Source organism: Myodes glareolus, chromosome 12, assembly GCF_982192425.1.
Source record: "Myodes glareolus chromosome 12, mMyoGla1.1, whole genome shotgun sequence".
In the NCBI taxonomy this organism is placed as follows: Eukaryota; Metazoa; Chordata; class Mammalia; order Rodentia; family Cricetidae; genus Myodes; species Myodes glareolus.
The window spans coordinates 18,582,386-18,610,322 of NC_142037.1; the positions used below are offsets into that span (position 1 = coordinate 18,582,386).

The 27,937-nt window shown below is 54.8% G+C and overlaps 2 protein-coding genes across 7 annotated transcripts; both read left to right on the forward strand.

The window, feature by feature from the left end:
• Positions 1-789: 789 nt before the first annotated feature.
• Positions 790-17,605, forward strand: Carmil3 (capping protein regulator and myosin 1 linker 3). 6 transcript variants are annotated; one of them, XM_087912043.1, is made up of 40 exons: positions 790-930; positions 2,462-2,556; positions 2,830-2,880; positions 3,000-3,059; positions 3,143-3,258; positions 3,449-3,546; positions 3,769-3,839; positions 3,939-4,012; positions 4,240-4,315; positions 4,394-4,482; positions 4,996-5,090; positions 5,316-5,402; positions 5,611-5,720; positions 5,827-5,904; positions 6,391-6,467; positions 6,545-6,649; positions 6,740-6,809; positions 7,298-7,379; positions 7,474-7,570; positions 7,717-7,771; positions 7,848-8,020; positions 8,222-8,290; positions 8,475-8,568; positions 8,659-8,757; positions 9,083-9,211; positions 9,352-9,465; positions 9,902-10,077; positions 10,846-10,933; positions 11,076-11,210; positions 11,443-11,506; positions 11,858-12,066; positions 12,526-12,629; positions 13,230-13,545; positions 13,840-13,968; positions 14,762-14,828; positions 14,932-15,021; positions 16,416-16,534; positions 16,683-16,863; positions 17,036-17,155; positions 17,257-17,605. In XM_087912043.1, the coding sequence occupies exons 1-40, from the start codon at positions 891-893 to the stop codon at positions 17,283-17,285; spliced, it is 4,131 nt and encodes a 1,376-aa protein (XP_087768169.1). In that variant the 5' UTR covers positions 790-890; the 3' UTR covers positions 17,286-17,605. The 6 variants fall into 6 exon arrangements, with proteins under 6 accessions (XP_087768169.1, XP_087768171.1, XP_087768172.1 ...); XM_087912045.1 differs by having other exon boundaries at positions 17,260-17,605; XM_087912046.1 differs by having other exon boundaries at positions 16,689-16,863.
• A 2,414-nt stretch (positions 17,606-20,019) lies between these two features.
• Cpne6 (copine 6) lies at positions 20,020-26,975 on the forward strand. Its single transcript, XM_087912049.1, has 17 exons — positions 20,020-20,134; positions 21,370-21,561; positions 21,907-22,086; positions 22,539-22,613; positions 22,773-22,847; positions 23,003-23,086; positions 23,177-23,266; positions 23,593-23,697; positions 23,905-23,991; positions 24,507-24,566; positions 24,824-24,957; positions 25,034-25,088; positions 25,173-25,224; positions 25,556-25,689; positions 25,809-26,045; positions 26,486-26,660; positions 26,778-26,975. The coding sequence occupies exons 2-16, from the start codon at positions 21,394-21,396 to the stop codon at positions 26,621-26,623; spliced, it is 1,674 nt and encodes a 557-aa protein (XP_087768175.1). The 5' UTR covers positions 20,020-20,134; positions 21,370-21,393; the 3' UTR covers positions 26,624-26,660; positions 26,778-26,975.
• Positions 26,976-27,937: the final 962 nt, after the last annotated feature.

The following is a 27,937-nucleotide window of genomic DNA, read 5'->3' on the forward strand; positions in this document are numbered from 1 at the left end:
TTACAAATAAGGTACAAATAAAACGAAGATGATCGCGTTGCTCTGAATCAGTGTGTGCTCATTTCTCAATGTGAGGCGCTTCAGAGTATCTGAGAAGTCTGGGCAGTGCGGGATCTCTGGATTTCCCCCAAGCCTCCTCCCTGTCTCCAAGACCTGAGCTTGACGCTCGAGGGTGGCAGTGTCTGCCGAGCTGCCAGCTTGGGGGGGGGCGGGTGGCTCGGGAACTCCCAAGTGCTACTCTTAGCTTCACACCCCCAGGGACGGTGCCAAGGACGCTACGGGGATCCCCGAGATTAGACTAGCGAGCAGAAAAGAATCAACTCCCTCCCTCACGTTCGGACAGGTCTTCTTGCAGCATCGCCCTTGATTCAGAGTTCCCTCCAGGGTCAGCAAGGACGAGAGAGACCGTTCCTGGGCAGGAAAGAGGGAGAGGGCGGGGCCATACAAGGATGACCCGGGGAGGGGTACCAAGGCACATAAACAAAGAAACTGAAGATTTTGCTCCGGGTGGCCGAGGCGTGGGTGGCACGGCAATTGGAAGCGCTGTACCCCGCCCCTGAGATAGCTCGGACACCAGGCGCCGTTCACTGGGCTTCTCACGAGGTAGCCCGCGGGAGGGGTCGTCGCGAGCGCGCGCGGGGTCTCACGCGGCTCGGAAGCTCATCGCGCATGCTCCATTGGCCAACTCTCCGGGAGGGGCGGGAGACCCAGCGCTCAGTAGCCGGGGGGGAGGAGCGCTCGCGCAGCCGGCCCTGACGGGAGCGGGCTCGGCCGCTACTGCAGCGCTCAGCGCCGGGCCCTGCCGGAACCGGGACTAGCATGTGCGGCGCCTCTCGGGAGGCGGCGGCGGCGGCTCCTCTGCAGCAGCAGCAGCAGCAGCGGCGGCCGCCATGGCCAAGGCCAGCGTGGAGCTCACCCGCGAGCTGCAAGGTACGAGGTTGCCTTCATCTCCGGACGCCCGGTCCGCGAGCATCCAGACCCAGTGCTTTCCTGCGGTACACCCCAGCCCGGCGCCTCCCGCCCCCTCACGCATTCTCGCTCTCAGGCAGTCCCTTCCTCTGCATCTCAGTCCCAGCTTTGCTTTCCATGGAGCATCCTTCCCTGCCCCACTCGCCTCACCCTATCAGAACCTTCCTGTCCCGGAGCCGCCCGTCCCGCTCTTCGGTGACAGGTGCAGTTCCCTGGCGCTCTTGGGGGCTGACTCTCGGCGTTCTTGACCCACCCCTCCGCAAGGCATCTAGTCTTCCTTCCTCGGGAGAGTCCCAGCTTTCCCCTCACCCTCGCCGGGCGGGGCTAGGCGTTGGGAGCTGCCCCTGGTCCTGACTGCTGCTTATCTCAACACCCTCCCTCCTCTCGGCCCCGCCCCGGAACTGGCCCTGGAGAGGCCCCTGGGAGCCTGGCAGCGCCCAGGCCAGTGGGGCAAAGGAGGGAATCAGGGCACAGGCCCTGGACTGAAGCTAAAACCAAAAGCAGGATTTCTGCGTCTCATCTCCCAGAGTCCCAGTCCCAGCTTGCCCCCTTCTCTTTACCCACTACCCAACACCTCCAGACCTCTCTGGATCAGTGATTTTCAGACTTATCTCCTCTAACACCCCCCTCCCCGACGCAGCACTGCCACAACCCTGACCCTCAAAGGTTGGAGCATAGGCTAGCCCATGCAGAAAACAGGACGCTCAAGGATATTCAGAGCCCTATTGCACTTTGGAGATCTCTCACACCTACGCATGCATTTAGAAGCACAATCAGGAGATGTGTGTACACACATCTTACAGAAGCTGCACCTCCACCACATATATGCATACTCTATCGTGCGTGTAAGCGCGCGTGCACACGCACACACTCACACAGTGGGGTAACTGGATGGTTCTGTCAGAAGATTGCATGGGCTCATTGAAACACTAAATCCTTCTCTTACCCTACCCTCCACACACAAACTGTCTGGCACTGTGCCCCTTTCATATGCAAGCCAGCACTCATTCACACTCCCTGTCCCCATTAATGTCATATCCAGGTTCCCTGGCATCATCAGAAGAAAAGCATACAGCCATAGTAAAAAGCAGATTCTCACACCCAGACCTCCTAGCATACAGTCAGGGGACATTCCCACCCCCACCCTAACCCTTCAGGTCCCCCCCCACGCGCACACACACACTGACTCACTGTGTATATGTTGATGTAGTGCATGCGTGGGAAAAACCCTTCACACCATCAGAAGTGTAAGATACATGTTCCCACGGACAGTGTCACTCAGCAACTGTCCCCTGAGTCAGGGACACTGGGAGCCAGAATTTTCTCCTCCTCCTGTAATAAAGTCATCCAGAAAAGAAGTCTCTGCCCCATGCCTCCCTATCCAGGGCCTGTTTGCCCTGTTTCTCGCCTCTCATCTGTCCCTTTCTCTCTGGAGACTGGGGTGGGGGGGTGGGGATAAAAGAAGTTCTGAGCTGGTCCTATGCATCTGCAGACAGCATCCGGAGGTGCCTGAGCCAGGGGGCTGTGCTCCAGCAACATCGTGTGAAACTGGAGACGAAACCCAAGAAGTTTGAGGACCGAGTGCTGGTGAGACCGTTGGTCTTGGGGGAAGAAGAGATATTCGAGGGCAGCGAGCTGTAGGGAGGTGGGCAAGAAAACAGCTGGAGGTGGTGCTGAGGAGACAAAGTCTAAGGGTGAGGACAGAACCAGACCAGGCTGATGCACAGGAGCTGAAGGTAGGACAGAAAGAATGCGGGGGAGGGGGGATTGGAATCTTGGAGCAGAACTGAGGAGCTAAAAGATGGCAAAGGCACCGTGATCCAAGAGGCTGCCCTAAGCTGTTGATGCTCTATGCTGCAGGCCCTGACCTCCTGGCGCCTCCACCTTTTCCCCCTTAAAGTTCCTGCCAAGGTAAGCTGGGCTAAGGAGTGGGGGGGGGTGCCTGGCATGTTCCTCTCAGTGTCTAGTGACAGGCCCTTGCCAGGAGCTAAGCACCCCACCCACCACCCACAACACCCATGCCCCACCAGGTGGAGAGCTCATTCAATGTCCTGGAGATCCGTGCCTTCAATACACTCAGTCAGAACCAGGTGAGCAGCGGGGCTCAGGCCACTGCTGGGCCAGTTAGAAGAAGGCGTGGATCTCTAAGACTCTACCACGCCCTCCCCGTCAGATCCTGGTGGAGACTGAGCGTGGCATGGTGAGCATGCGGCTGCCCTCAGCTGAGAGTGTGGACCAGGTGACACGACATGTGAGCTCTGCCCTCTCCAAGGTCTGCCCTGGCCCTGGGTGAGTGGCAGATAAGGGGTCTCCCAAAGGGCTAGACTACAGGCAGATTTCTCCTTCCTGTTGATCTGGGCCCCCAGGACCAGAATTCTCTCTCTGCTCTTCCCTGGAGATTCCCACACCGTAATGCAGGGAGAACAGCCTCCCTCTTTACCTCTCTCTCTCTCTCTGGAATGATTTATTTGTCTTCCAGGTGTTTGATCCGGCGTGGGAATGCAGACACCCCAGAGGGGCCCCGAGACACATCTCCCAACTCTGAAACTTCCACATCCACCACCCACAGTGTGTGTGGTGAGCAGGGGCAGACATGAGAACTTGGGTCTTGGTGCACCCTTTCCCCTATCCAGAGTCCTCTGTGCGTGGGTTTTGCCTGTCCTGAGGACCTCAGGAGGTTTATGGTGTGGAAGGAACCAAGGACACTAGCACTTGCAATGACCTTGACCATATCTGAATTCTAAGCCTATTTCCCACCCCCCTCACCTACCTGGAGCCAGCCCATCTCCTGCCCTGCAGGTGGCTTCTCCGAGACCTACGCTGCCCTGTGTGACTACAACGGACTGCACTGCCGTGAGGAGGTGCAATGGGTGCGTTGGGCAGGGACTTGGTAGGGAATAGGTGGGGCCCAAAGGGAGGGGACAGAGGAGGGGGCCGAAGCAGATGTGAGCCACTTCCACCTCTCCAAGGATGTGGACACCATCTACCATGCTGAGGATAACCGAGAGTTCAATCTTTTGGATTTCAGCCACTTGGAGAGCCGGTAAGCAGATGGGCAGAAAATTAACCCCCAAATTCCCAGCCTCGGCCTTGCCCCTCTCAAGGTTCCCCCTTCTGGTCCTACCCACAGCCCCTGCCTTATCCCTGCAATTCCAACCATTTACCCCACTGCCATCCACCCATCTAGCTTTCCCCAGCCCACCCATCCCATCCTTAGTCCCCTCATTCTTGCCCTGGTTCATCCTTTCTTGTCCTATCCAATGTCCCCAGAGATTTGGCCCTAATGGTGGCAGCCCTGGCCTACAACCAGTGGTTCACCAAACTCTACTGCAAAGACCTGAGACTGGTAAGAACTAGGACCCAGGGAAGGGGAACAGAGTCATGTTCTTCTTGGTTCCTGATTGCAGGACCCCTCTGTCCTCAGGGCTCAGAAGTGCTAGAACAGGTGCTACATACCCTCAGCAAGTCGGGGAGCCTCGAAGAACTGGTGCTGGACAATGCTGGCCTTAAGACGTGAGGCCAGGCCCCTCCGTGGGCAGTACTTTCTCCATATAGTCTTAGAGTCCTGGAACACTAGAGAACATATGAGACCCTGGGCTACTTCATCTAGCTCCTCACTTTATAGAGGACGCTGATGCTTAGACAGGCACAAAGCAAACTGGAGGTCAAACTGGGACTCAGATCCCAGCCCCTAATGTCCCAGCTCCTGACTTCTCCTCAGAACACACTTCATGCCCCACCAACTTCCAAGCAGGGTGGGCTGCTCCAATCTTAACCCAAAGCTGGGCTTTGCCTCAGCGTGTCATCCTGAAGTCTGGAATGCCCATAGGTGTGGAATACAAGATGCAGCCTCACCTTTTACTCCTGTGTGAAAATCTCCCTGGTCAGCCTCAAGCTACTCCTCCACCTTGGGGACCTCTGACAGGATAGTCCTAGTCAAATAGGCAGATAGGAGATGGGAGGGCAGCCAGGGGCTGGAGACCTGGGGCTCAGCTCAGGACAAATCCTTCCTCCCCTTCCCTGAAGGGACTTTGTCCAGAAGCTGGCCGGGGTGTTTGGGGAGAACGGGAGCTGTGTGCTGCATGCCCTCACTCTGTCCCACAACCCCATCGAGGACAAGGGTGAGCCCTAGCCCTGAATCCTATCCCCACTGCAATGCAGACCCTTATCCCAGCCCAGAGCCCAACCTAGGTTTGAATAGGGCCTTTGCAGCCTGAGGATTGCCCCCAAGCCCAAGCACCTCCATCCTTGACCCCAGGCCTCCACCCAAATCTAGCCCCAGCCTGACCACACCGTATGTACCCACTGACAGCCACTCACCAGCCCCTTTTCTCTCCACTCCCCAGGTTTTCTCAGTCTGAGCCAGCAGCTCCTCTGCTTCCCTACTGGCCTCACCAAACTGTGCCTGGCCAAGACTGCCATTTCCCCTCGAGGTACTCACACCAGGACCCCAGGCCTCTGACCCTTCTTGAATGCTGCCTGAGATGCTGAGCCCTAGAGGTGGACCCATTCACTCACACACCATCCCAGGGACTGGGAGAGGGGAAAGAATGATACTGGGGCGTGGGGGGGGGAGCCTCATGTATTAAGAGGATGAAGTGGGGATGGGGGCCAACCCAGCCCAGTGCCCGCTGTGCTCAGGGCTCCAGGCACTGGGCCAGACCTTCGGGGCCAACCCGGCCTTTGCCAGCTCCCTTCGATACCTGGACCTGAGCAAGAACCCTGGGCTGCTTGCCACAGATGAGGCCAATGTGAGTCCATGGAATGTAGCCTCAACCATCCACAAACGCATGCTTGGGATTCGTGGGCCAGGGAGTTTCTATCCCATGGCCCTTACCTCTACCCCTTCTTCCCCAGGCCCTCTATAGTTTCCTGGCCCAGCCCAACGCCTTGGTACACCTGGATCTGTCAGGGACTGACTGTGCTGTGGACTTGGTGAGGGGTTGGGTAATGGAAGGAGCTGGACGGGGGGGGGATTTAAAAAGTGAGGGCTGAGGGGGCCCTTCCATCTCACCCTCTCTTCCTGAGTACAGAGATGGACAAAGCTACAGGGGCGACTTCAGGTTTATAGTCTATACCATGTGTGTGCTTCATTCAGATCACTAGGCCATGCTGGCTTTACCTAAAAATAGACCCTCACTCCAGTCCTGGTACAGGGCTATGTCCACTAGCAGAAAAGGACATTTCTCCTAACTTGAGAAAATGCTGCCCCGGAAGCCAGGAGTGGCCCTGTTTTACCAATACTGCCTGTGAGACTCCCGGTAGCCCTGCCTTCCATGGAAGAGCAAACTGGATCTTGAAGAAGCTGAATGAGCATTCTCCATGGAGGTCTCGGAGAGAGAAATGCCAGGAACTTGACAGGGGTAGGAAGGGGTTCGCGTTCTTCCCAGGTCTTTTAAGATCCACTGTGTCTCTTCACAGCTTCTGGGCGCCCTCCTTCATGGCTGTTGCTCCCACCTCACCTACCTCAACCTGGCTCGAAACAGCTGCTCCCACAGGTGGGGGAGAGGGGGCAGGGAGGAATAAGTAATGCGTGTCCATAGTCCTCCCACACTGACTCCCGAGGTCTCCACAGGAAGGGCCGGGAGGCCTCACCAGCCTTCAAGCAATTCTTCAGCAGCGCCTACACCCTGAGCCATGTCAACCTGTCAGCCACAAGGCTGCCCCTGGAGGCCCTCAGGTTGGGTGGGTGAAGAGTTGGACGATGCCCAGGGGAGCCATGGACGTGTGAGGGAGGGGTAAAGTGGGCCTACTGACCTTCCTACTGCAGGGCGCTCCTTCAGGGCCTCTCCCTCAACAGTCACCTCAGCGATCTGCACCTGGACCTTAGCAGCTGTGAGGTGAGCTCTGTTACTATCTCCCAGTCGTTGTCCCAGTGTCCCCGAGTCAAGACTTAGCTCTGTGTTGCCACCCCATCTCTCTCTGTCTCTCTGTCTCTGTCTCTGTCTCTCTCTCTCTCTCTCTCTGTCACACACACACACACACACACACAGAGTGGGAAGCAGAAAGAGAACAGCTCTCTGGCCTGACCACACCCCTTTCCCTCTCAAACTGGCCGTCCAAGTTCAGACTCCGGTTTCTCTGCCCCCTAAAGCTTTGGGTAGCAGATACCAGACATGTCCAGCAGAGGGCAGGAGCAAGCTGACTTCAGAGCAGCGGCTTTGGGCTGAGGGAGGGGAAACCCCTAGGGATGGATACAGTGCAAAGGTGTCTGCCTGATTTTACACCCAAGACCTGGTGCAACTTTGAGTCCTACTGGTATAATATCCAAGGACTAAACATGCTCATCCCCTACCTCATCCTTCACCCCCATTCCCTGTCCCTCTAGCTCCGCTCAGCAGGAGCCCAGGCCTTGCAGGAGCAGCTGGGGGCCGTCACCTGTATAGGCAGCCTGGATCTGTCTGACAATGGTGAGTAAGATTCCTAGCGCACAGGGATGAAGCCCTGAGGAGACTTCTGTTGACCTTGGGCCTCAAGGCCAGGACTCTCCCGTCTGCTGAACAGGGTTTGACTCAGACCTCCTGACACTGGTGCCTGCATTGGGCAAGAACAAATCCCTCAAGCATCTGTTCCTGGGAAAGAACTTCAATGTCAAGGCCAAGTGAGCCCCATCCTGTGCCCACAGACCCTGCTCCCATCATCCATCACTCCCCGTGGCTTGCTGTGTTCCCTCTGGCCACCTCTCTCCTCCTCTAATAGCATGTCCCTGTCCCCCTCCCCTCCTACTCTGACCACAACTCCCTACAGGACTCTGGAAGAGATCCTTCACAAGCTGGTGCAGTTGATCCAGGAAGAGGACTGTGTGAGTGACCAGGCCTAGGAGGGAGCTCAGGTGAGTGGTGGTGAAGACTGAACCCAACCTCCTTCTGCCCACTCAGTCCCTGCAGTCATTATCCGTGGCAGACTCCAGGTTGAAGCTTCGCACCAGCATCCTCATTAATGCCCTGGGCAGCAACACCTGCCTGGCCAAGGTGGATCTGAGTGGCAACGGCATGGAGGACATCGGGGCCAAGATGCTGTCGAAGGCACTGCAGATAAACTCTTCCCTCAGGTGAGGCCCACGTCTCCACCCTTCCACCTAGATCCCCAACCCACTGACACATATACATGTTTTCCCCTTTGGCCCCCATGCCCTCCTCTTCCGGAACTGTCTGTGTCTGTGTCAGGGGAAAAGGGGGCTCCAAAGTTACCCCTCTGGCCTTTACTGAGGACGCAGAGGGAGTAGTAACAACTGTTGTCCACCCTCCCCCAGAACTATCCTATGGGACCGGAACAATACATCTGCTCTGGGATTCCTAGACATTGCAAGGGCCCTGGAGAGGTGAGTGGACCAGCACTCTATCCTGATACAGGTCCCAGCCCCCTGTGCCAGGACGAGAATTAAACAACCCTAGGAACATCCCAGTTCCCAGACCTATAAGATAGGGAAACAATGAGCAAGCGGAGGCTGGGGAAGACTCCCCTCTTTTCCTCCCCCCCCCCTCAACTCTACTACCGTTTCACAGCAACCACACCCTGCGCTTCATGTCCTTCCCCGTGAGCGACATCTCTCAAGCCTACCGCAGTGCCCCTGAGCGCACCGAGGACGTATGGCAGAAGGTGAAGGACAGTGTTGTAAGCAGTGAAGACAGCAAGGGGCAGAGGCAGCCACATCCTCAACCCTGACCCTTCCCGCTCCATCATCTCCAGATCCAGTGGTGCCTGGTGAGAAACAACCACTCCCAGACATGCCCCCAGGAGCAAGCCTTCAGGCTGCAGCAGGGCCTGGTGACCAGCAGCGCCGAGCAAGTAAACATTTCCCTCCCAGGAGCATGGGGCATGCAGGGTACAGATGCCGTGTGTTGGAAGCACACGGTTGGGCATCACATGGTGCCCCAAACTGGACTGAGCAAAAAGACACTCTGATTATGGGCCCCCAAATATGCACAGGCCGATAGCAGTCAAGGGGTAGCCCCTGCCCAGGGGTACAGAGGACTCCTGGGGCTCAACTAGGCATTCAGGAAGGGCATTCCGAGGAGAGAAGCCATGCAGAGATACCACCACTGTAAGTGCTGGCACCGTGGCCCACAGGGTCTGACCTGAGACCCCTGCCACTCCCGCCTCTGTGCTCTAGATGCTGCAGCGGCTGTGTGGACGAGTGCAGGAGGAGGTACGGGCCCTGAGACTGTGTCCCCTGGAGCCTGTGCAAGATGAGCTCCTCTATGCCCGGGACCTCATCAAGGATGCCAAGAACTCCCGGGCGGTGAGCCCTCCACAGCCCCACCCTCCCCTATAGTCTGGAAAGCCAAGAAGGTCACCCAGTTCTCGACCAGGAATATCGAAGCACTGCTCCGTGAAGCCTGAGGGCCTCGTGGGGCCTGATTCTGGCCGCTTCCTTTCCAGCTGTTTCCCAGCCTCTATGAACTGGGCCACGTGCTGGCCAGCGACGGACCTGTGCGGCAGAGACTCGAATCGGTAGCCAGTGAAGTATCCAAAGCTGTGGATAAAGAGCTTCAGGCAAGTTCTGGGCGAGGAAGGAGACCATTGGTGGGAGCCCAAGGCTGACTAAAGCTGAAGTCAGGGCAACGGGGTCAGAGGGCACGAAGGAAATAGAGTTTAGGCTCCCCCAGACTCCCCTGTGCCTGCAACAAGATAGACTTAGAATTATTTTTTTCTGTCAGCTGACGTCTTGGCTCCTGACTTCCAACCCCTTCCTTTCTCAGATTCTGATATTTGGGCTGACTCTGCTCTGTCAGGATGGTAGGGTGGAAGGGCACTGACCAAGGCGGAAAACCCTGAGTCGCCGAGGTTCTGGCACTAACGGCTGTGTGACCTTAGCTAGGTCCCTCTGGCTCATCCTGGGGAAGTAGATAGAAGGACTGAAGACTTGCACTGTGCTCCTGGCCCTGATCTCTCCCTGCCTGGGACTCTGGCTTTCCTTCTTCCTCATTAGGTGATTCTGGAGTCCATGGTCAGCCTAACACAAGAGTTATGCCCTGTGGCCATGCGGGTGGCAGAAGGGCACAACAAGATGCTGAGCAATGTGGCAGAACGTGTCACGGTGCCCCGGAACTTCATCCGCGGAGCGCTGCTGGAGCAGGCGGGACAAGACATTCAGAACAAGCTGGAGTGAGAGGCAGAGGATGGCGTTGGGATGAGGCTGGATTTGGCCCAGAGCACTTAGGGAGTCTGGAGCTATCCGCGATGAATAATGAATGGATAGCCTTCCATTTCAAGGGACAGATCTTTAACCGTTGCAGCCATGCTATTTAGGGTCTGATTGGTGTTTGCCCTAGAAACCTGGGTACCGAGATGGGCACCCAGGCATAAGGGGTCAGGGTGTTCCCGAGATAGGTATATACTCCCGTGACCTACACATTACACATATACCAGGAATTACCTCTCCTAAAAGCAAAATACAGCCTCCTCAGAGGCATAGACAAAGAAAAGTGTGTAAGGCAGGAGTATAAAGATGCTCCCTTCTTCCTGATTATCATCACCCCCTTCGTTTCATTTGGGTGTAGCCACCACCAATCATCAGGGTGGAGGCACCACCACTCACTAAAGCAAGGGAGAAACAGCCAGCTCAAGGCTTGTCAGCTCCCAGTTTTCCCAGCGCTGTGCTGCTGGAGCCCCTGACCTGTAGCCTCCTTATTCCTGCTCCTCCTTCAGTTCCTCTTTGTCCATGCACACCTCGGCTGAAATGATCACTCTCTGGGTCCAGCACACGTGTTTGTAGAGATATGGCTGTACTGGACCCAAGGTGCAGCCAACAGCAGCTGTGCTTTCTGTAGGCAGCCAGGCCAGCTGGCCCATTCTCAGACACCTGGGGAAAGCAGGGGTGGAGGCCCAGGGGTCAGGCAATAAGTAGCTGAACAGCCCCACTTATACCTACAGTGAGGTGAAGCTCTCCGTGGTCACCTACTTGACCAACTCCATAGTGGATGAGATCCTGCAGGAGCTGTATCACTCCCACAAGAGCTTGGTAAACAATCTGAGCCCAGACGGACTCAGGCTTTCCCTCTGTCCTGTGCTGTTCTGTCTCCCTAGGCCCCTCTCCTCCAGAGTCAGGGGAGTGAGCAGGTTCCTCGAGATCCTATCCTGTATTAATGCCTGTCATTCTTCAGGCCCGGCACCTGACCCAGTTAAGGACACTGTCAGATCCAGCAGGAGGGGCGAGCCAAGGGCAAGATCCATCTTCTCGAGGCAGAGGCAGGAACCATGACCATGAGGAAACAGACGATGAACTCGGGACCAACATCGTGAGCCTGTCTTCCCGCTGCCCTTTCTTCTGAGTCCTCTCCCTGAACCTGCACAATGTCGCCCCTCGCTTCCCTGAACTCACTCCACCTCACTCTGCTCAGCCTCTCCTCTTCCCTTGTCCCAGATCCTTAGCCACCTGAGGCAGGGTGGAGTCTAAAGCAAAGGCTTCTGGGGAAGGGGTGAGAGAGGCCAGACGAAGGTGTAGCCCACTTTTTGTCTCCATTTCTGCAGGACACAATGGCCATCAAAAAACAGAAACGCTGCCGGAAGATCCGGCCAGTGTCTGCCTTCATCAGTGAGTCAACACCTCTAGCAAATGCCGTGGTTCTCAACCTGTGGGTCGCAAGCTGTTTGGGGAGGAGGGTCAAACAACCCTTTAAATGGGTCACCTAAGACCATCTGAAAGCACAAGGGTTCACGATAAGATTCACGACAGTGATAAAATTATAGTTATGAAGTAGCAATGAAAATAATTTGATGGTTGGGAGTCACAACATGAACTGTCTCAAAGGGTCGCAGCACTAGGAAGACTGAGAACTACCGCTCTAAAGCCACATTCTACCCCTCCCCAGGCCTAGTCCCCTTTCTTTTCTCTGCCTCTCCATCCTGACTCTCCTGTTAGTCCTGGAACACATTGCATCCACAGGCGGGAGCCCTCAGGACATGGAAAGCCAACTGGGGAGCCTGGGCATTCCTCCTGGCTGGTTCTCGGGACTTGGAGGCAGCCAGTCCACAGCAAGTGGCTCCTGGGAAGGTCTATCTGAGCTACCTACTCACGGCTATAAACTAAGACATCAAACACAAGGGAGACCTCGGCCTCCCAGGACCACCCCACCAGGACCTGGTCGGCCCAGTGTAAGTCCCAAAGACCTCCCATGGCAATGCCAGAGCCAGGGCTCTAAGCTTCAGGACCTAGATTGGCAAGAACCAGAAAATACTTAATAAGAAATCTATCCTGTCTGTGTTTGGTGGCATGAACCTATAGTCACAGCTATTCAGGGGGCTGAAGCAGGAGGGTCACTTGAGCCCATAAGTTCACAACCAGCCTGGACAACATAGTGAGACATTCCTCCCCATCTGAAAAGGGGCAGGGGTGAGGAGGGAAGGAAGGAAGGAAAAGGAAAAGAGGGATAAATATCTTGCCAGGTAGTGGCTGTGACATTTTTATTTCGGTGATGGATAAAGCCGAGAGCCTCTAAGCTTCGGAAATATCTTGTTGAGCTGAAGCCTAAAATTTCCTGGGGCCAAGTCCAAAGGGGAAGGTCCTGGGAAGATCTGAGAGGTGGGGCCTCCTGCACCTGACTTCCCTTTCAGCAGGTACCAGTACCTGGGCCTCGGCAGGAGAACGGGATGGCCACCCGCCTCGACGAGGGGCTGGAGGACTTCTTCAGCAGAAGGGTCATGGAGGAAAGCTCCAGGTACGAGGCCCACTCCCCACCCTCAGCAAACCACAGGCTCTGTGCGGGCTCCTTTGTCCTCCAGTGCCCGGGGGAGTCTCTCCAACAGCAGGGCCCCCTAACAGGTCTCTCCGGGGAAATACCCCTGCATTCTCATCCTGACCTCACACATCCTCGTGCTCCCAGGTCTCGGAATCCCCTCAGGATGGCTGAAAAATATGGAGCCAGCATTTATTGCTGGCTGAGGTCTGGGGTTAGGGAAAGATCAGGGGTGACAGGCCCCGGGTGGAGTGCCCTTTTGCAATATGAGACCCGGAGTGGTCTCTGTCACTGTTGGCAGATGCCCCTGGGACTGGACATAAGTGATGTCATTTGGGGACGCTGAAAGAAGGAATTATGGGAGGGGATCTAGGAAAATAGAGTCACTTTGGGTTCAAGAAGCCACTGATGGTTTATGACAAAGTTGGGACAGCGTTCCCTGCCTGGGTGCCAAGCTGCAGTGCAGGAGAGACTAAATGGAGAGGGATCGGGATACTTGTTACCCTTAGAGTAGACCAGCACCAGCTTCACCTTAAGCCCTGTGTCTGGCACTTGTCACCAACCCACCCCAACTCTGCCCAGCTACCCCCGGACTCTGAGGACCATGCGGCCCGGCCTCTCGGAACCACCACTGCCTCCACTCCAGAAGAAGAGGCGACGAGGCCTGTTTCACTTCCGCCGGCCCCGGAGCTTCAAGGGGGACAGGGGACCAGGGTCGCCTACGGCTGGACTCCTCCTCCCTCCGCCCCCACCTCCACCGCCAACTCAGGAGAGCCCTCCCAGTCCAGACCCCCCAAGCCTTGGCAATAACTCATCTCCTTGTTGGAGCCCAGAGGAGGAGAGCAGCCTTCTTCCTGGATTCGGAGGGGCCCGGGGGTCTACCTTCGGCAGGAAGATGGTAAGGCTGGCAGAAATGCCACATTCTCCCCTTCTCCTGGCCCACACATGGCCCACTCCCTGATTATAACCCACCCTTCACGGGAGAACATTGGTAATTCAGATCCCCTTTTCTTGAGAATGATTCAGAACATGCTGCATACAAATGAAGACGATGTTGGAAGGGTTCCCCCTAGAGTCAAGGCAGGGCTTCCCCCAGAGCTGCGTCTCACCGTCTCACCGGGGTATCAGACCTCCCACAACTCCCCTCTGTCTAGAAAGCCTCTTGTGCCTTTAACAAGAAATTTTGTCCTAGGGTCCAGAGAGGTTGGAGCCAGGGGAGGCAGCCCCAGCCCCTGGGACAATGCAGCAACCCAGGGTACACGGCGTTGCCCTTCCTGGCTTGGGGAGAACCAAAGGCTGGAGCTTTGATGGAAAACGAGAGGTGAAGGGTCCTGGTGTGGCAATGTAGGGTCCTGTGAGTTCCTTCCAGCACCCCACTTCCCTTATCCCTGTGGTCAGTAGACAAAGTGGATTCTTTCCATGTTGTTCACACTGAATCCAGGGCTCACTTTACCTATTAGAGTCATGTTTCCCAACCTGTGGGTCGCAACCCCTTTGGAGGTTGGATGACCCTTACACAGGGGCCGTATATCAGATATCCTGTATATCAGATATTTACATTATGATTCATAACAGTAACAAAATTACAGCTATAAAGTAGCAACAAGATTAATTTTATGGTTGGGGCTCACCACAACTGTATTAAAGGGTCACAGCATTAGGAAAGTTGAGAACCACTGTATTAGAACTCGTAGAAGAGAGGAAAGAGTGATAAAAATACTTGCTTTTAGAATCCTGTTTCCCAAACTTCTGTGGCTTGTGTTACAGCCTTGGGGACTGAGCACCTAGTTAAAATGTCATTGCATTTTTATTTAAATCAGCTCACTTTTTCAAATTTAGTCTGGACCTAACCACGATCCTCTTTAAAATCACGGACATTTTGTAAGATCCATGTTCTCCTACAGCACAGAACACTCAGATAGCAGTGTGTTCACTGGCGCAAACCATCTTATGCCCCCAAGGTGATATGGGTGCTGCACTTTGGAAACAAAGTCTGAGTACCTAGGAACTCGTAACCCATGACTAACAGGAGCGTCTAGGGCCAGCGCCCCTTCCAGCTGCTGTCTCCATGTGAAGGAGACTTTTCTCACAACCTGACTCAGATGTCCTTTTAGGGCTCAGGCCCAGACCAGGAGGACAGTACCCAGGCTTGGCAGACACGGCGCTCTTCAGATGATGCAGGTGATGTTGGCTGACCTCGCTCCTTTAGTCCCTCTCTCTTCAGTGCCTCCTAATTCTCCCATCCCTTCTCCCCTTCTGCTTCACATCCCCTCCCCGACTCCAGGGCCTGGAGCCTGGAAGCCACCACCACCCCCACAAAGCTCCAAACCAACCTTCAGTGCTATGCGCCGGGCAGAGGCCACGTGGCACATAGGTATGTAAAGCCCTTCCTTGGCCAACAGTGCTGGAAGTTCAAAGAGCCAAAAACCATGCACCCACCCACACACACACACCAGCCCTGCAACCAAGGGGAGGTAGTGGAAAGTCAACACCGTGAACATGTTTAAAAATATTTAGAGATCCATCCAAAAAAAGAGTAACAACCTGATCCAAATCCAGGCTCTGCAGAGCACAGGTAGCATTAGCGGGGTTAAGCGGATGTGAGGAAAGCTTTGTGGATGCTTCTAAAGAATTCTCTGAGACAGGTGGCTCCCCTGACCACTGTCAACAAATGAGGCCTCGCTGGGAGGAAGGGCAAGCCCAGCTGCCAGCAAGTGGTGGCTACCACTACCACCCTGCTTCCCAGTCCGTCCTCAGAGTTCTCAGGGACGCCGCTCGGAGGTCAGAGTCGTGAGTACTAGTGCCACTTGGCCACCTGTGACCTCAGGCCGTCACGTACTTTCTAACTTCATGATCAGGAGCTGGGAAAGGGAATTACTCTGAGTGCCACATTCTCCCCTTCTGGGTCCAGAGGACCTGAATTCAGCCTAAGATAGCACTAAAGAAAAGCTAGATAGCCGAGCATCAGCTCAGGTTCCTAAACGCCTGGGATACAGCTCCTGGCAGTATCAACACGGACCAAATCTCCCTGGAGACCCAGCACCCTCCCTCCTCCATCCCTACTCCTAGGCTAGAGCATAGGACCAAAGATAAAGGATAGGCAAGCAGGCAAGTCTGGTTTGAGGACTCCCTACACCCCGTTGTCTCATCCTGTTCCTTTCTGTTCTTTCCCCTCCTTCTCCTGTAGTGCTGGCATAAGGCTTGTCAGTACCCATATGCCTATTCCATCCTCTGCCCACTGTTGGAGGCAGCTTTACTCATTTTCCATCTCTGGCACCAACTAGATGAAGCATTCAAAGCAGGGTCTCATCCTTCCTTTAGTAAACCATGGTGGCCAGGTCCTGTGTTGCGTACTCAGAGACAAACAGCATCTGGCAGGTGTTTCCCTTCTGTGCTCATGTGGCTTAGAGTCCCAGACGAGCGTAAGAGGGCATCTCACCTCAATCAGACTTGAGGGCAGTGCTGAAAGTGCCAGGCTGCAGCCTTGGCAGGTCCCTGGGTCACTGCAGCCCTGAGGAGGCAGCTGCGCCTGTGGAACCGGGAGTTCTTTTATCCTGACTCCGCTCCAGTAGGAAAAGGACTGAGCCCTGCTGGCCCTGGGCAACCCTGGGACATGGGAGAATAAAGGAAGACACGGAAAGCAGAGATGCTGGAGCAAATGAGTTTAGATAGGGCATGCCCTGGCCTTGCAGGGCATCATGGGAAAAGTGACAGGATGGCTCTGGACAAATGCCTGTTCTGTAGCTTTTCATGTCTTCCCTTTCCCAGCTGAAGAGAGTGCTCCCAACCCCAGCTGCCAGAGCCCTAGTCCAGCTTCCCAGGATGGAGAGGAAGAAAAGGAGGGAGCCTCATTCCCAGAGAGGGCAGTCCCGGCTAGGAATGCCAAGGTGAAGGATGGAAGGTGGATGGGGAGGGTATTCTGAAGGGGTTAAGATCCTAAAAGACCTGGGAATGTCAGGGTGAAAGCCAGTGGTCGGTGAGGAGCTCCTTGGAAGGAATCAGAGACTAACTGACCCAGCATCTTTACTCTGTTAGCTACAGGACCCTCCCATAGGTTCTCGTCCCCCTAAGCCAGTGGCTGTGCCCAGGGGCCGCAGGGCCCCCCAGGTACCAGGAGGCAGAGAAGAACCTGAGTCTGGCAGTGCCACCCCAGGAGTCAGCAAGCCCCGGCTGAGACTGGGCTCACAGCAAGACCCAGAGGAACCGGAAGTACAAGGTCTGCCACCCTACCTGATGGGGGCTTGGGAGAACCCTGGGGTTTGGGGCCCCACATCAGATCCCCTTCCAAGGCATGAAGCAGGAATAAGCGACAACCAGGAGTCAAAGCCCGGATGAGTGCCCAACTGGTGAGGCCCCTTGTGTGCCAGGTTTGCTATGACTCCTTTCAGGACCTTCGGATCTGGGGCGCCGAACAGCTCCCCTGAAACCCAAGAGAACAAGGCGAGCCCAGTCCTGTGACAAGCTGGAGCCTGATCGAAGACGACCACCTGATCCTCCAGGTGCCCCTGGTGAGACAACAGGTTCCCTTCCCACTGATCCCTTCGCTCCCCAGCACTGGGTGGCTGGCTCTCTTTGCCCAGGAAACAGGGTTCCCTGGATTTATCCCCAGCAGGAACCAGTGAACCAGGAACAGACTGACAGCTGCTGAACGCCCTCCCCAGCCTTCCTCGACATGTGCCTCAGAAGGACTCAGGCCCCTCCGCCCCTGCTCCCTCAGCCCTTGCCAGCCCTTGTCCTACAGGGCAACACACTGAGTAGGGCCTAGGGGAGCAGGACTGGGATTGGAAGGGAGGGAGCAACCTGAAGCAGGGAGGCCCTCACACCTGCCTTGCCTCACCTCTGTAGAGAGCTTTGGGCAGAGGCTGTCTCTTCCCCTGGGGGAGGGTAGATCTCTGACCCTCCATGCCCAGGGGCTCTCTGCCACTTGTATAGAATAATAATAAAAAAGAATCACTGTCTGTTTCTATTCTCTATAACATTGCCCCCACTCACCCTCTTCGCACAAGCCCCCAGGGTTGGCCTCAGCAGAGGGCAGTAAGGAACATCTCACTGGGGGGGGGGGGGGGCTCCCAGAGGAGAGGAGGAAATAGCAGACCTGATGAAAGCAACTTAGTGTCTTTCTGGCTTTGGGGATCGTGATGGGATTAGAAGACCCCAGTCAGTGTACCAGGGAAGACTGGGAAGCGTGTGTGTGTGTGTGTGTGTGTGTGTGTGTGTGTGTGTGTGTACACATGTGTGCACTTATGTTCACACATATGTTCACTAACATATTAAATGCTGTATTATCCTATGGGTACCCTTTTTAATATTTTGTTATTATATTTATTTCTTTGTGTGTATGTATATGAGCGCACATGTGTCACAGATTTCGTGGAGAGGTCAGAGGGCAACTTGTGGGAATCAGTTCTCTCCTTCTACTGTGTGGGTCCCCAGGATCAAACTCAGGTCCTTGGTCTTAGTGACAATAGCCTTCTCCTGCTGAGCCATCCACAGTCCTCCTTTAGATACTCTTTCTTTCTGTACATGTAGCAATGTTTTGTTTGTATGTATGTGTATGTGCAGGCATGCATGTATACCTGGCACCTGTGGAGGTTAAAAGAGGGCATCAGACCCCCCTGAAACTGAGGCTACGCATGGTGTAAGTCACAACAGGGGTGCTGGAAATCCAACCCAGGATTCCTACAAGAGCAACAAGTGCTCTAAACCACTGAGCCATCACCCCAGCTCCTATAAATATTACTTTTTAAAATTCTTTATTTTTATTTTATGTGTATGGGTGTTGTGCTGCTGTGTGTCTGTGCATCCTGTGTATGCAGGGCCCACAGAGGCGAAAAGAGGGCTTTGGAATCCGTAGGACTGAAGTTGCAAGTGGTTGTGAATTGCTGTGTAGGTTCTGGTAATTGAACCCGGGTCCTTTGGAAGAGCAACCAGTGTTCTTTAACTACTGAAACCTTTCTCCATCCTCACCTGTGGATATTCTTAATAGTCAAAGAATCTCAACAATAGAGTAGCTTATAGTGAACAGGTCTCTCTGACATGAGAAGAAAATACAATACTTTAAAGATTTCTGGTATGTCCTGACAAATATGATTCTGAAACTCAGAACTCCCTCCGTGGCTCTCCCTCCAACACCTTCTGGATGCCTTCCCCCACTCACCCAGACTGAACTTCCTTCTCTCATTATGCCTCCTTTTCGCCCGGAGCATAATTTTGTGTGTCATACTTAACTGCCTCTCATATCGTCTTAACATCTCTGTGTAGGTCCCCCTATCTCATAGCCATCTGCCTGCTTGGGAACAGGAGCTACGAGCTACATCTTAACTACCTGACTAGCCCCAGTGCCTGGCACAAAATCTAGCACTCAGGAGGTAGTTCATAAATGGTTTCTACCTTAATAAATGAGCAGCTTAAGGGACAGAGATTGAAGGTGTCCCTGTGAACGCGGCTGAATACTCCCCCAATCACCACGCCCAAATGTCTCCCCATACGGCTAACAGCAGCCCAGAAACTGCTCACTTCCCCTGACCTCACGGAGGATGACTACTTCTGCTGCCTTATGCTTTGTACCTGGCCCAGCCCCTCCCATAAGGATGTGACCATAAGGGTTGAGTCTGGGGGCGGATCGTGGGGTACATTGTGGCCCTAGGAACATGTCTTGGAAGTTACTCTTTCAGTAAATGCACTGAGTGTGCAACCCTGCCCTCCAGGATTGAAAGAATGAGAGCCTGGACAATGCAATCATGTGCACATTCCGTATTTCCCTAAGAAAGGGTAACTCAGGGAACTGGATGTCTTTACCCTGGGGTTCAATGTGGTGCATGTGATTTTCAAGGAGCATGCGGATATCAACATTCTGTTGTATCCAGGTTAGTGAGAGTAGGTGTCTGTGTGTATGTCACAAGTACAGCCCAGTGTTCTTTTATGTGTAGCTACAAATATCCTTAACAAGTATGATACTGTGAACGTGCTATGAGAGTGTGCTTCCCACTGCGCATCGCTGGGGCTAGAACTGTCATGGTGTCACTGTGAGTTTATGTGCTGGCGCCTGTGCATGTCAAGATATGTGTGAGCCTGTGAGTCGTGGGTGCATGTGTCGCCATCCTTCCTCTGTGTGGATGTGTGTGCATGTCCCCCTGCAATGTGTGTGTGTGTGTCTCTCTGTGATGCTGGGTGTGGGTGTGGGTGTGATGTGAAGGAGATGTGTGTCACTGTGTCTGTGGGGGTCCTGCCTTGGGTCTGCCCCCAGCCCGCCCTCCTTCCCTAGTTCTGTGGCTTCCTCCCAGGCAGTGTCCCTGCCCCTCCCCTCCTCTCCCTCCCAATCAGTCTGTGCAGGGGGGGAGCTGGTGCTGCGGCCCCCCTCCTCCCCATCCAGGCCCCATAAATAGCAGCAGAGCCGGAGCCGGAGCTGGCGCCAGCGGCTGGAGCAGCAAGGAAGTCAGGGGCAGGGCTGGAGAGCTGGAGAGAAGAGACCCCAACTAAGAGCCCAGGTGAGCCCACCCTTCCTCCCTAATCCAGGCTGAGCCCTCCCTTCCCCGGCTCAGTCTCCACAACAACATCTCCTGTAGCTGTCAGAGAAGTCACCAGCCAGCACTACCTGATCCCCTCTCCACCACATGCCCTGCCTACCTTAAGGCAGCCACATTAACTGAGAGACTTGTGGCTGGAAGACAGAAAGCACCCCAAGCCCAGACCCTCCCTCCGGTATCTAGAAAGATATGTCATCGGGAAGCCGGTATCCAGCCAGGGAACGGTCCCTGTTCTGACAGAGATACAAGACTGTCACACCCTCCTGGAGATGGACACAGGACAGAGATGGACAGACAGAGGGTGGGGCACTCGGGCACACCAGTGGACACTCACTCAGGAAGCAATGGCATGGATCAGAGAACTTCACCCTGAGATCTGGACAGGCACAGATAGATGGGATGACCAGCCATGAACTCGGGTCAGCAGACCCCCCGTTTGCTGCTGACTGAGGCTTGGTGACTCTGCCGGGGGAGGGTGGTGCGCATGCATCCCACGAGCAGCATGGTGGGGGCCATGGCACCCCCAAAACCCTGTCGCTAAGAGACGGTGCCTGTGTTGCCAAGAAGTGTGAGAACAGGGAGGGGGAAGACTGCAGGCTTGTCAAGCGCCTGGGGAGCTCACCACAGAGCCCCAGTCCTGACTCTCACTCCCCAAGCCCACCACCCCTCCTTTCCCATCAGCCAACCATACAGTGAGTGGGGGCGCTAAGACAGTGGGTACAGTTTGGCACGAACACCTTCCACTGCCAACCTGCTTCCCGTCCATGGCAGACTTCTTCCCTAAGGTCCATCCTCTACAGACCTCCCGGGGCCTCCCCACCCTCTTCCCCACCCCCTTGCCCCACTTCAGTTCCCTAGTGCCAAGAATGAGTGCTGCACTGGCTCATCCACCAGCCGGGAAACAGTCAAAAGTGCTGAGACAGCAGGAGGCATAAATCAATCGATGGCCTAGGAGCCAAGACTGCCAGGAACCCACTTCTATCCCAACCCTCCAGTCTGTTCCAGCCCCATCCATGACACCTAGACTGGCAGAATGACAGGGCTCTGGACTCCTCATCTTTGCTGCTCAGAGCTTTAGGGAAGTCAAGCAGAGGGCAGGGGAAGTGGGCTGCCCTTAGGACCCCAGGACTTCAGGAAGAAGAGCAACGGATAGGTCCAGGACCCCCAAGAGACAAACTCCACCTCTCTTTGTCCAGGCTGTCTGTTCTGTCCGCACGGTCATGTCGGACCCTGAGATGGGATGGGTGCCTGAGCCCCCAGCCATGACCCTGGGGGCCTCTCGAGTGGAGCTGCGGGTGTCCTGCCATGGCCTCCTAGATCGAGACACACTCACCAAGCCGCATCCCTGTGTGCTGCTTAAACTCTACTCTGATGAGCAGTGGGTAGAGGTGAGGGCAGCTAACCTTGTTAAACCCGAGGAAGAGGGAGGGCGAGTGGGCGATGGAGCCTCGTGGGGGGTGAGGACTCCGAAGGACCTTCTCTAGCCTTGTGGAGAACCTTGAATGTAAGTATGCCATCATTATAAACCCAAACATTTCGGTCAGAGACTTACAGAGCCCCCAGAGGGCTGAGGTCTAGTAGTCCAGCCATACCCCAAATTCAGAAGTCAGCTAAGAAAGAAAGGAACTGGTTGATGGGGACAAAAGGACCAAGGCAAGTCCATGTGGCCAGGGAAGTACAGGGCAGGCACGAGGGGCCTTGGTTCCCAGAGGGTCCTCTCCCTCCTGCTACAGGTGGAGCGTACAGAGGTGCTTCGCTCCTGTTCAAGCCCCGTCTTCTCCCGGGTGCTGGCCATTGAATACTTTTTTGAAGAGAAGCAGCCTTTGCAATTCCATGTGTTCGATGCAGAGGATGGAGCCACCAGCCCCAGCAGCGACACCTTCCTTGGCTCTACAGAGTGCACCTTGGGCCAGGTCTGCACCCCAGTTCAATCCCTACCTCACCCATCAGCTTCTGCCTCTGGAAGCCACACTAAGAGAAAGGAACTCTGAAGCTAGTTCTGAGCCATGGGATGTGCACCCTTGGACAAGATTCTTTAACCTACTTCTCCCATCCGGTGCGGGGTGGGGGTGGGGGCAGGGTATTCTCATAGTGCTCCCTTTGTTATTGTTACTGGTGTTGTTGCTGTTGTTGTATTGTATTTGGTGCTGGGGATTGAACCCATGGCTAAACAGGTAGACTACACTAAACTTCACTCTCCCCTCCCAGCACCTCTCTGTAGGCTGCTGTAGAAACTGAATCCACCCTAGTCCAATGAAAGGGTCAACATTATGGACACTCTGTGAGCATTTCTTTCCCGCCCTCACACCCTTGTCCAGGGCAGATGCGTGCCTCACAGCCAGACCCCCTCCACCTTTGTCCTTAGATTGTGTCACAGACCAAGGTCACTAAACCGTTACTGCTGAAGAATGGGAAGACTGCCGGCAAGTCTACAATCACGGTAGGCAAAGCCACTGTGTTCACCACCGGGCCAAGGTCAATGTCCCCATATAGACATCCGCTGTGACACTGTGCTTACAGCCACCTTCATTTATTGGGAGCATATATGGCAGCCCTTCTGGTGGGGAGAAAATCCTTAACACCGTGTCCCCTTTTACAGATCGTAGCCGAGGAGGTATCAGGTACCAACGACTATGTGCAACTCACCTTCAGAGCCCACAAGCTGGACAATAAGGTTGGAAGCCCAGAGTGCCGGCATCCATGCCCCCATTAGAGAGCCGCAGGCATCCCACTAGACAGATTCCAGGGACCCAGGCCGATTCTCCTCTCAGCGTTACTCCCTCCCCACCCTCCTCGCAGACTCATGAACTCTTTCCCCTGCATCTCCAGGATCTGTTCAGCAAGTCTGACCCTTTCATGGAGATCTACAAGACCAATGGAGACCAGAGTGACCAGCTGGTCTGGAGGACTGAGGTGGGTGCACAGGGCAATGGGATGGAGGTGGGCAGATTTTGGTAAAGAAACTTATACAGGAAGTGACAAGGTCCCTCCTGCCTCTCCAAGGTGGTAAAAAACAACCTGAACCCCAGCTGGGAGCCATTTCGCCTGTCCTTGCACTCTCTGTGCAGCTGCGACATCCATCGGCCTCTCAAGGTAAAGCCCCCTTGGAGCACCCAGTCCGCTGTCCGAGACCTTCCCCAGGATACTGCAAACCTCCTCCCTCTCCCTTCTGGTGATGTGCATGTCTCTGCCGCATAAATCACAGCTCAGAGTTCAGCTTCCCACAGAGGTGTCTTTATCTGAGGCCAAACTCCCTGCCAGAGATTGAGCTAAAGAATGATGTTTAGCAGGTGGCTTCTGGGTAGGTTAAAAAAACCTCTGTTTGGGCCTAGACACTGTGAGGCCCCTGCTACCTTAAGTCAGACACCTTTGGAGCCACTACAGAGCGCACCTAAACCTGGCCCCGCTTCTTCCCTCAGTTCCTGGTGTATGACTATGACTCCAGTGGGAAGCATGACTTCATCGGCGAGTTCACCAGCACATTCCAGGAAATGCAGGAAGGAACAGCAAACCCTGGGCAGGAGGTGCCAAAGGCCCCATGGGAAAATCCTGAAGGGGGGTTGGTTGCTGACCACATCACTGTAGGTGACTGCAAACAGAGAGGGTGGAAAATACCCAGGCTTGGCAGGAGGACAGGGTCATGAGTCCCTTGCCTTGGAAGCATCAGCAGGAAAGGACCAGAAGGTCTACTTGATGGACGTCTGACTTGGTGATATATGGGGTGGGTCTAGATGCAGTGGGATTGTATCAACCCCAAGTACCGGGACAAGAAGAAGAACTACAAGAGTTCAGGGATGGTCGTTCTGGCTCAGTGTACAGTAAGTCACAGTTCACAACTCAAGCACCACTGCCCCTGCCCAACTACAGTCTCAAACCCATGCCCTTCCTTCCTTCCTTCCTTCTTAATTTTAAAAAACTTTCCATTTATTTATTGGGAGTGTGCTTGTGTGGACACATCAGTGCCATTGAGCCCATGTGGAGGGCAAAGAACAACTTTTGGGAGTCAGCCCCCTCCTTGCACCATGTCTGTCCTGGGGATCAAACCCAGGTCTTCAGGCTTGGCAACAAGTACCTTTACCTACCGAGCCATCTCCCCAACCATTTATTGTTTGCATTTCTTTATTTATTTGTTGTCTGTCTGTCTGTCTGTCTATCCTTCCCTTGCTTTAAAGACTTGCTCTGAGAACTGGGAACCTTTCCATTCCCCATCCTCAGCTGCAACCTTTAAAACCCTAGTCCCCCACCCTGGCCCCACTTTCCCCATGAAGCCTTGCCAAAGCTTCCACCGGAAAGAACCGTCTCACCTACCTCATTACCCCTGCCCCTCTGCCAGGTGGAAAAAGTGCATACTTTCCTGGATTACATCATGGGTGGCTGCCAGATCAGCTTCACGGTAAAGTCCCACCCCGGGAGGCAGAGGCATGGCATAAGAAAGAGGGAGGGCCTAAATCCATGCAAACTTAAGGAAGCCAGAGTCTCACTGCCCTAAATAATTGGGCATCTGGTGTACCTTGCATCCAACACCCCACTCAGCTATGAGGCTGCCCGTGGGCTCCCCTAGAGTCACCCTGGTTCTGTAACACATTCTACCTCTGGCCTAGCCTGTCTGTTCTCAAGGCTGCAGCATGACCCTTCCCCACCTTCACCCAGGTGGCCATCGACTTCACTGCCTCCAATGGGGACCCAAGGAGCAGCCAATCCCTGCACTGCCTCAGCCCCCGACAGCCCAATCACTACCTGCAGGCCCTGCGCACAGTGGGAGGCATCTGCCAGGACTATGACAGGTACCGGGAGGGGGCAGGGTGTGGGTCAGAAAGGGAGGCCTTGCCCAGGACCTTCACAGCTTCCTCCTCTCTCCAGTGATAAACGGTTTCCAGCTTTCGGCTTTGGAGCTCGAATTCCCCCAAACTTTGAGGTAGGCTGGGTACAAGAGACAGGAAGATGGCAGGGGAGACAGAAAGGAGATGCTCTTTCATTGCCTTGCCTCTCAATCTTACAGGTGTCCCATGACTTTGCCATCAACTTTGACCCAGAAAATCCTGAATGTGAAGGTAAGCTGGGGAAGTTACATCAGCCTGTGCCACTACAGATGCTTGTGACCTCCTCAGAACCACAGACACTACTCCTGCATGCTCAGCTCCCTGACCCATCCCTTCCTCCCATCCAAAGCCTGTCTTCATTTGGGAAGAGTGCTATGACCCAGCATCTCCGGGCCCCAAGGACCATCAGTCTCTCTCTCTCTCTCTCTCTCTCTCTCTCTCTCTCTCTCTCTCTCTCTCTCTCTCCCCCCTTCTCTCTGCTTAGTGAGAAGCTGGGAGCCACTCTGCTGTGCCTGGAGCCCCTGCTGACCATGCCAGCTTCACCTCTTTTCTTTGCCTACAGAGATCTCAGGAGTTATAGCCTCCTACCGCCGTTGCTTGCCTCAGATCCAGCTCTACGGTCCTACCAACGTGGCCCCCATCATCAACCGCGTGGCTGAGCCAGCCCAGCGGGAGCAGAGCACTGGCCAAGCCACGGTGAGGAAGCAAAACAGATAAGCAGGTGCCGCCCTGCCGGGTCAGGACCTGTGTTTGGAAAGAGTATCGGCGCCCTTTCATACAGAATCAACCCGTGTTTGCCTTCTGCTCGCCCCCAGAAGTACTCGGTACTGCTGGTGCTCACTGACGGTGTGGTGAGTGACATGGCCGAGACCCGAGCGGCTATTGTGCGAGCCTCCCGCCTGCCTATGTCCATCATTATTGTGGGTGTGGGCAACGCTGACTTCTCTGACATGAGGCTACTGGATGGAGATGATGGTCCCCTGCGTTGCCCAAAAGGGATACCTGCAGCCCGTGACATCGTCCAGTTTGTGCCCTTCAGGGACTTCAAGGATGTGAGTATTCAGTACTCTCTTCCAGTGAAAGGGCTTCTCAACAATTCATGCCCCCCAAATCTGCCTGTCTTTCTTTCTTTTTTATTTTTCTTTCTTTCTTTCTTTCTTTCTTTCTTTCTTTTTTTTTTTTTTTTTTTTTGGTTTTGGTTTTCCTGTTTTTCAAGACAGGGTTTCTCTGTGTAACCGCCTTAGCTGTCCTGGAACTCACCTGTAAACCAGGCTGGCCTCGAACTCACAGAGCTCTGCCTGCCTCTGCCTCCCAAATGCTGGGATTAATGGCATGTGCCAACACCACCTGGCCCAAATCTGTCTTTCTCATCCTCTTGATGTCCTTTGAAGATCACTAGCATCCAGCATGCCACTCTGAAGCCCCACCAGTCGCTCATTTGACCCAGCGGATGCCACTCTCCGACCCCTAACCAGTCTCTTTCCCTCCGCAGGCTGCTCCCTCTGCCCTGGCTAAGTGTGTCCTGGCAGAGGTACCGCGGCAGGTGGTAGAGTACTACGCCAGCCAAGGGATCAGTCCAGGAGCTCCCAGACCCTCCACGCCGGCTGTGAGCCCCAGTCCCAGCCCGTGACTGCCTCTCCACAAGTCAACACCCCCTCATTCCTTCAGTGAGTTCTTGGGGATCAAAAGGGAGGATGCAGAATGGGTCCGGAGTGGCGCTTCTGAACGACCCACCTGGGCTGCTGTGGCTGGCGGAATGCTTGTGACCATCCTACACCTCTCAGGTGCCTGTACTGACCCTTGTGACTCCAGTGACCAGTGTCTCTGCCTCTTGGACCAGTGGTGCCCTGTGAGTCCTGGAAGTGAGTGGTAGGCCCTGCTGCCATCTCTTCAAGCCCCATACCCCTCAACTCTGTGGACCCTCAATGACTTCCTTCAGTGATTGTGGCTTATGGGTGTTAATAAAGGGATCTACCCCAGTATTCCAGCCTCAGATGCCCATTGAAGAGCCCATCACTCCCACATATACCATAGAAAAGGGGGCCAAATTTCCTTCCAAATCTGAGCCAGAGCTCCCCAAGTATGTTGTTGTCTCTGCAACCCCCAACTGTGTGCCAGTGGGAACTATGGAACCCCTACTCTCACCCCCCAAGCCCAGGGGGTCTAAGCACCATGGACGTTAATTGCAGGAGATGGTGGAGGGTAATGAGGGGCTGTCAAGAGGGCAGGCTGATGCTTTCTTAGATCTGTCTCCAGAGAGGCCCCGCTGAGTATCCCAGGGGCTGAGCCCCAGCCCCCACACAGCTGCAGGGCAGGCCCTGGAGGGATGGTGGAGCCATGAGGGGGTGCAGCAGGTGTGCTAATGAGTTAGGAGCACAGAGAGGAGACTGAGGCCTGCAAGGCCTGGTTTTCCGCGCTCCTGCACCACACACTGAGGAAGTCCAGTTAGGTCCTCTTACTGCTAACATGGCAACCACAGCCAGTATTGTTCTTTCACACGTCACACTTGGCTCCTTTCGATGTGTATTGTGATAGCAAGCCAGAGCGCTACTTCTCTGTTTATTCAAGGAGGAAGCGAGTAAGGCTTGATTTTAACACTTCAAGGTCTGAAAAGAGCCAGAACCGGAGCTGCCTAGCCACAACACCCACATGTTTCATCACTGCCGTACCGCAGCTAGCTACGGGGTCTAGACATGCCACCTTGAGACCTCGTAGATGCATGCTGGTTTGTGGGCATAAGTGTCTGAGGACAGCGTCTCTACCCTTGTGTGGCATGCAGATATGGAGGGGGTGCAAGAGAGCCAAGGGGCTGAATGGGAGCTCCAAAGGACGGAAGAGGACACAAATGAAGTTCAGAATAAGGGAAAGGAAGGAGATGTGCCACGTGCCTATAACCCTAGCACTTGGGAAGTGAGAACACAGCCGGGGTGGTAGCCTTTAATCC

Coding starts and splice junctions, on each gene's coding strand:
- Cpne6 (XM_087912049.1), top strand. CDS start 21,394: ATGTCGGACCCTGAGATGGGATGGGTGCCTGAGCCCCCAGCCATGACC. Junction 22,087..22,538: donor CAGAGTGCACCTTGGGCCAG/GTCTGCACCCCA, acceptor CTTTGTCCTTAG/ATTGTGTCACAGACCAAGGT. Junction 23,087..23,176: donor AGCTGGTCTGGAGGACTGAG/GTGGGTGCACAG, acceptor TGCCTCTCCAAG/GTGGTAAAAAACAACCTGAA.
- Carmil3 (XM_087912043.1), top strand. CDS start 891: ATGGCCAAGGCCAGCGTGGAGCTCACCCGCGAGCTGCAAG. Junction 2,881..2,999: donor CCCTTAAAGTTCCTGCCAAG/GTAAGCTGGGCT, acceptor ATGCCCCACCAG/GTGGAGAGCTCATTCAATGT. Junction 9,212..9,351: donor ATGCCAAGAACTCCCGGGCG/GTGAGCCCTCCA, acceptor CTTCCTTTCCAG/CTGTTTCCCAGCCTCTATGA.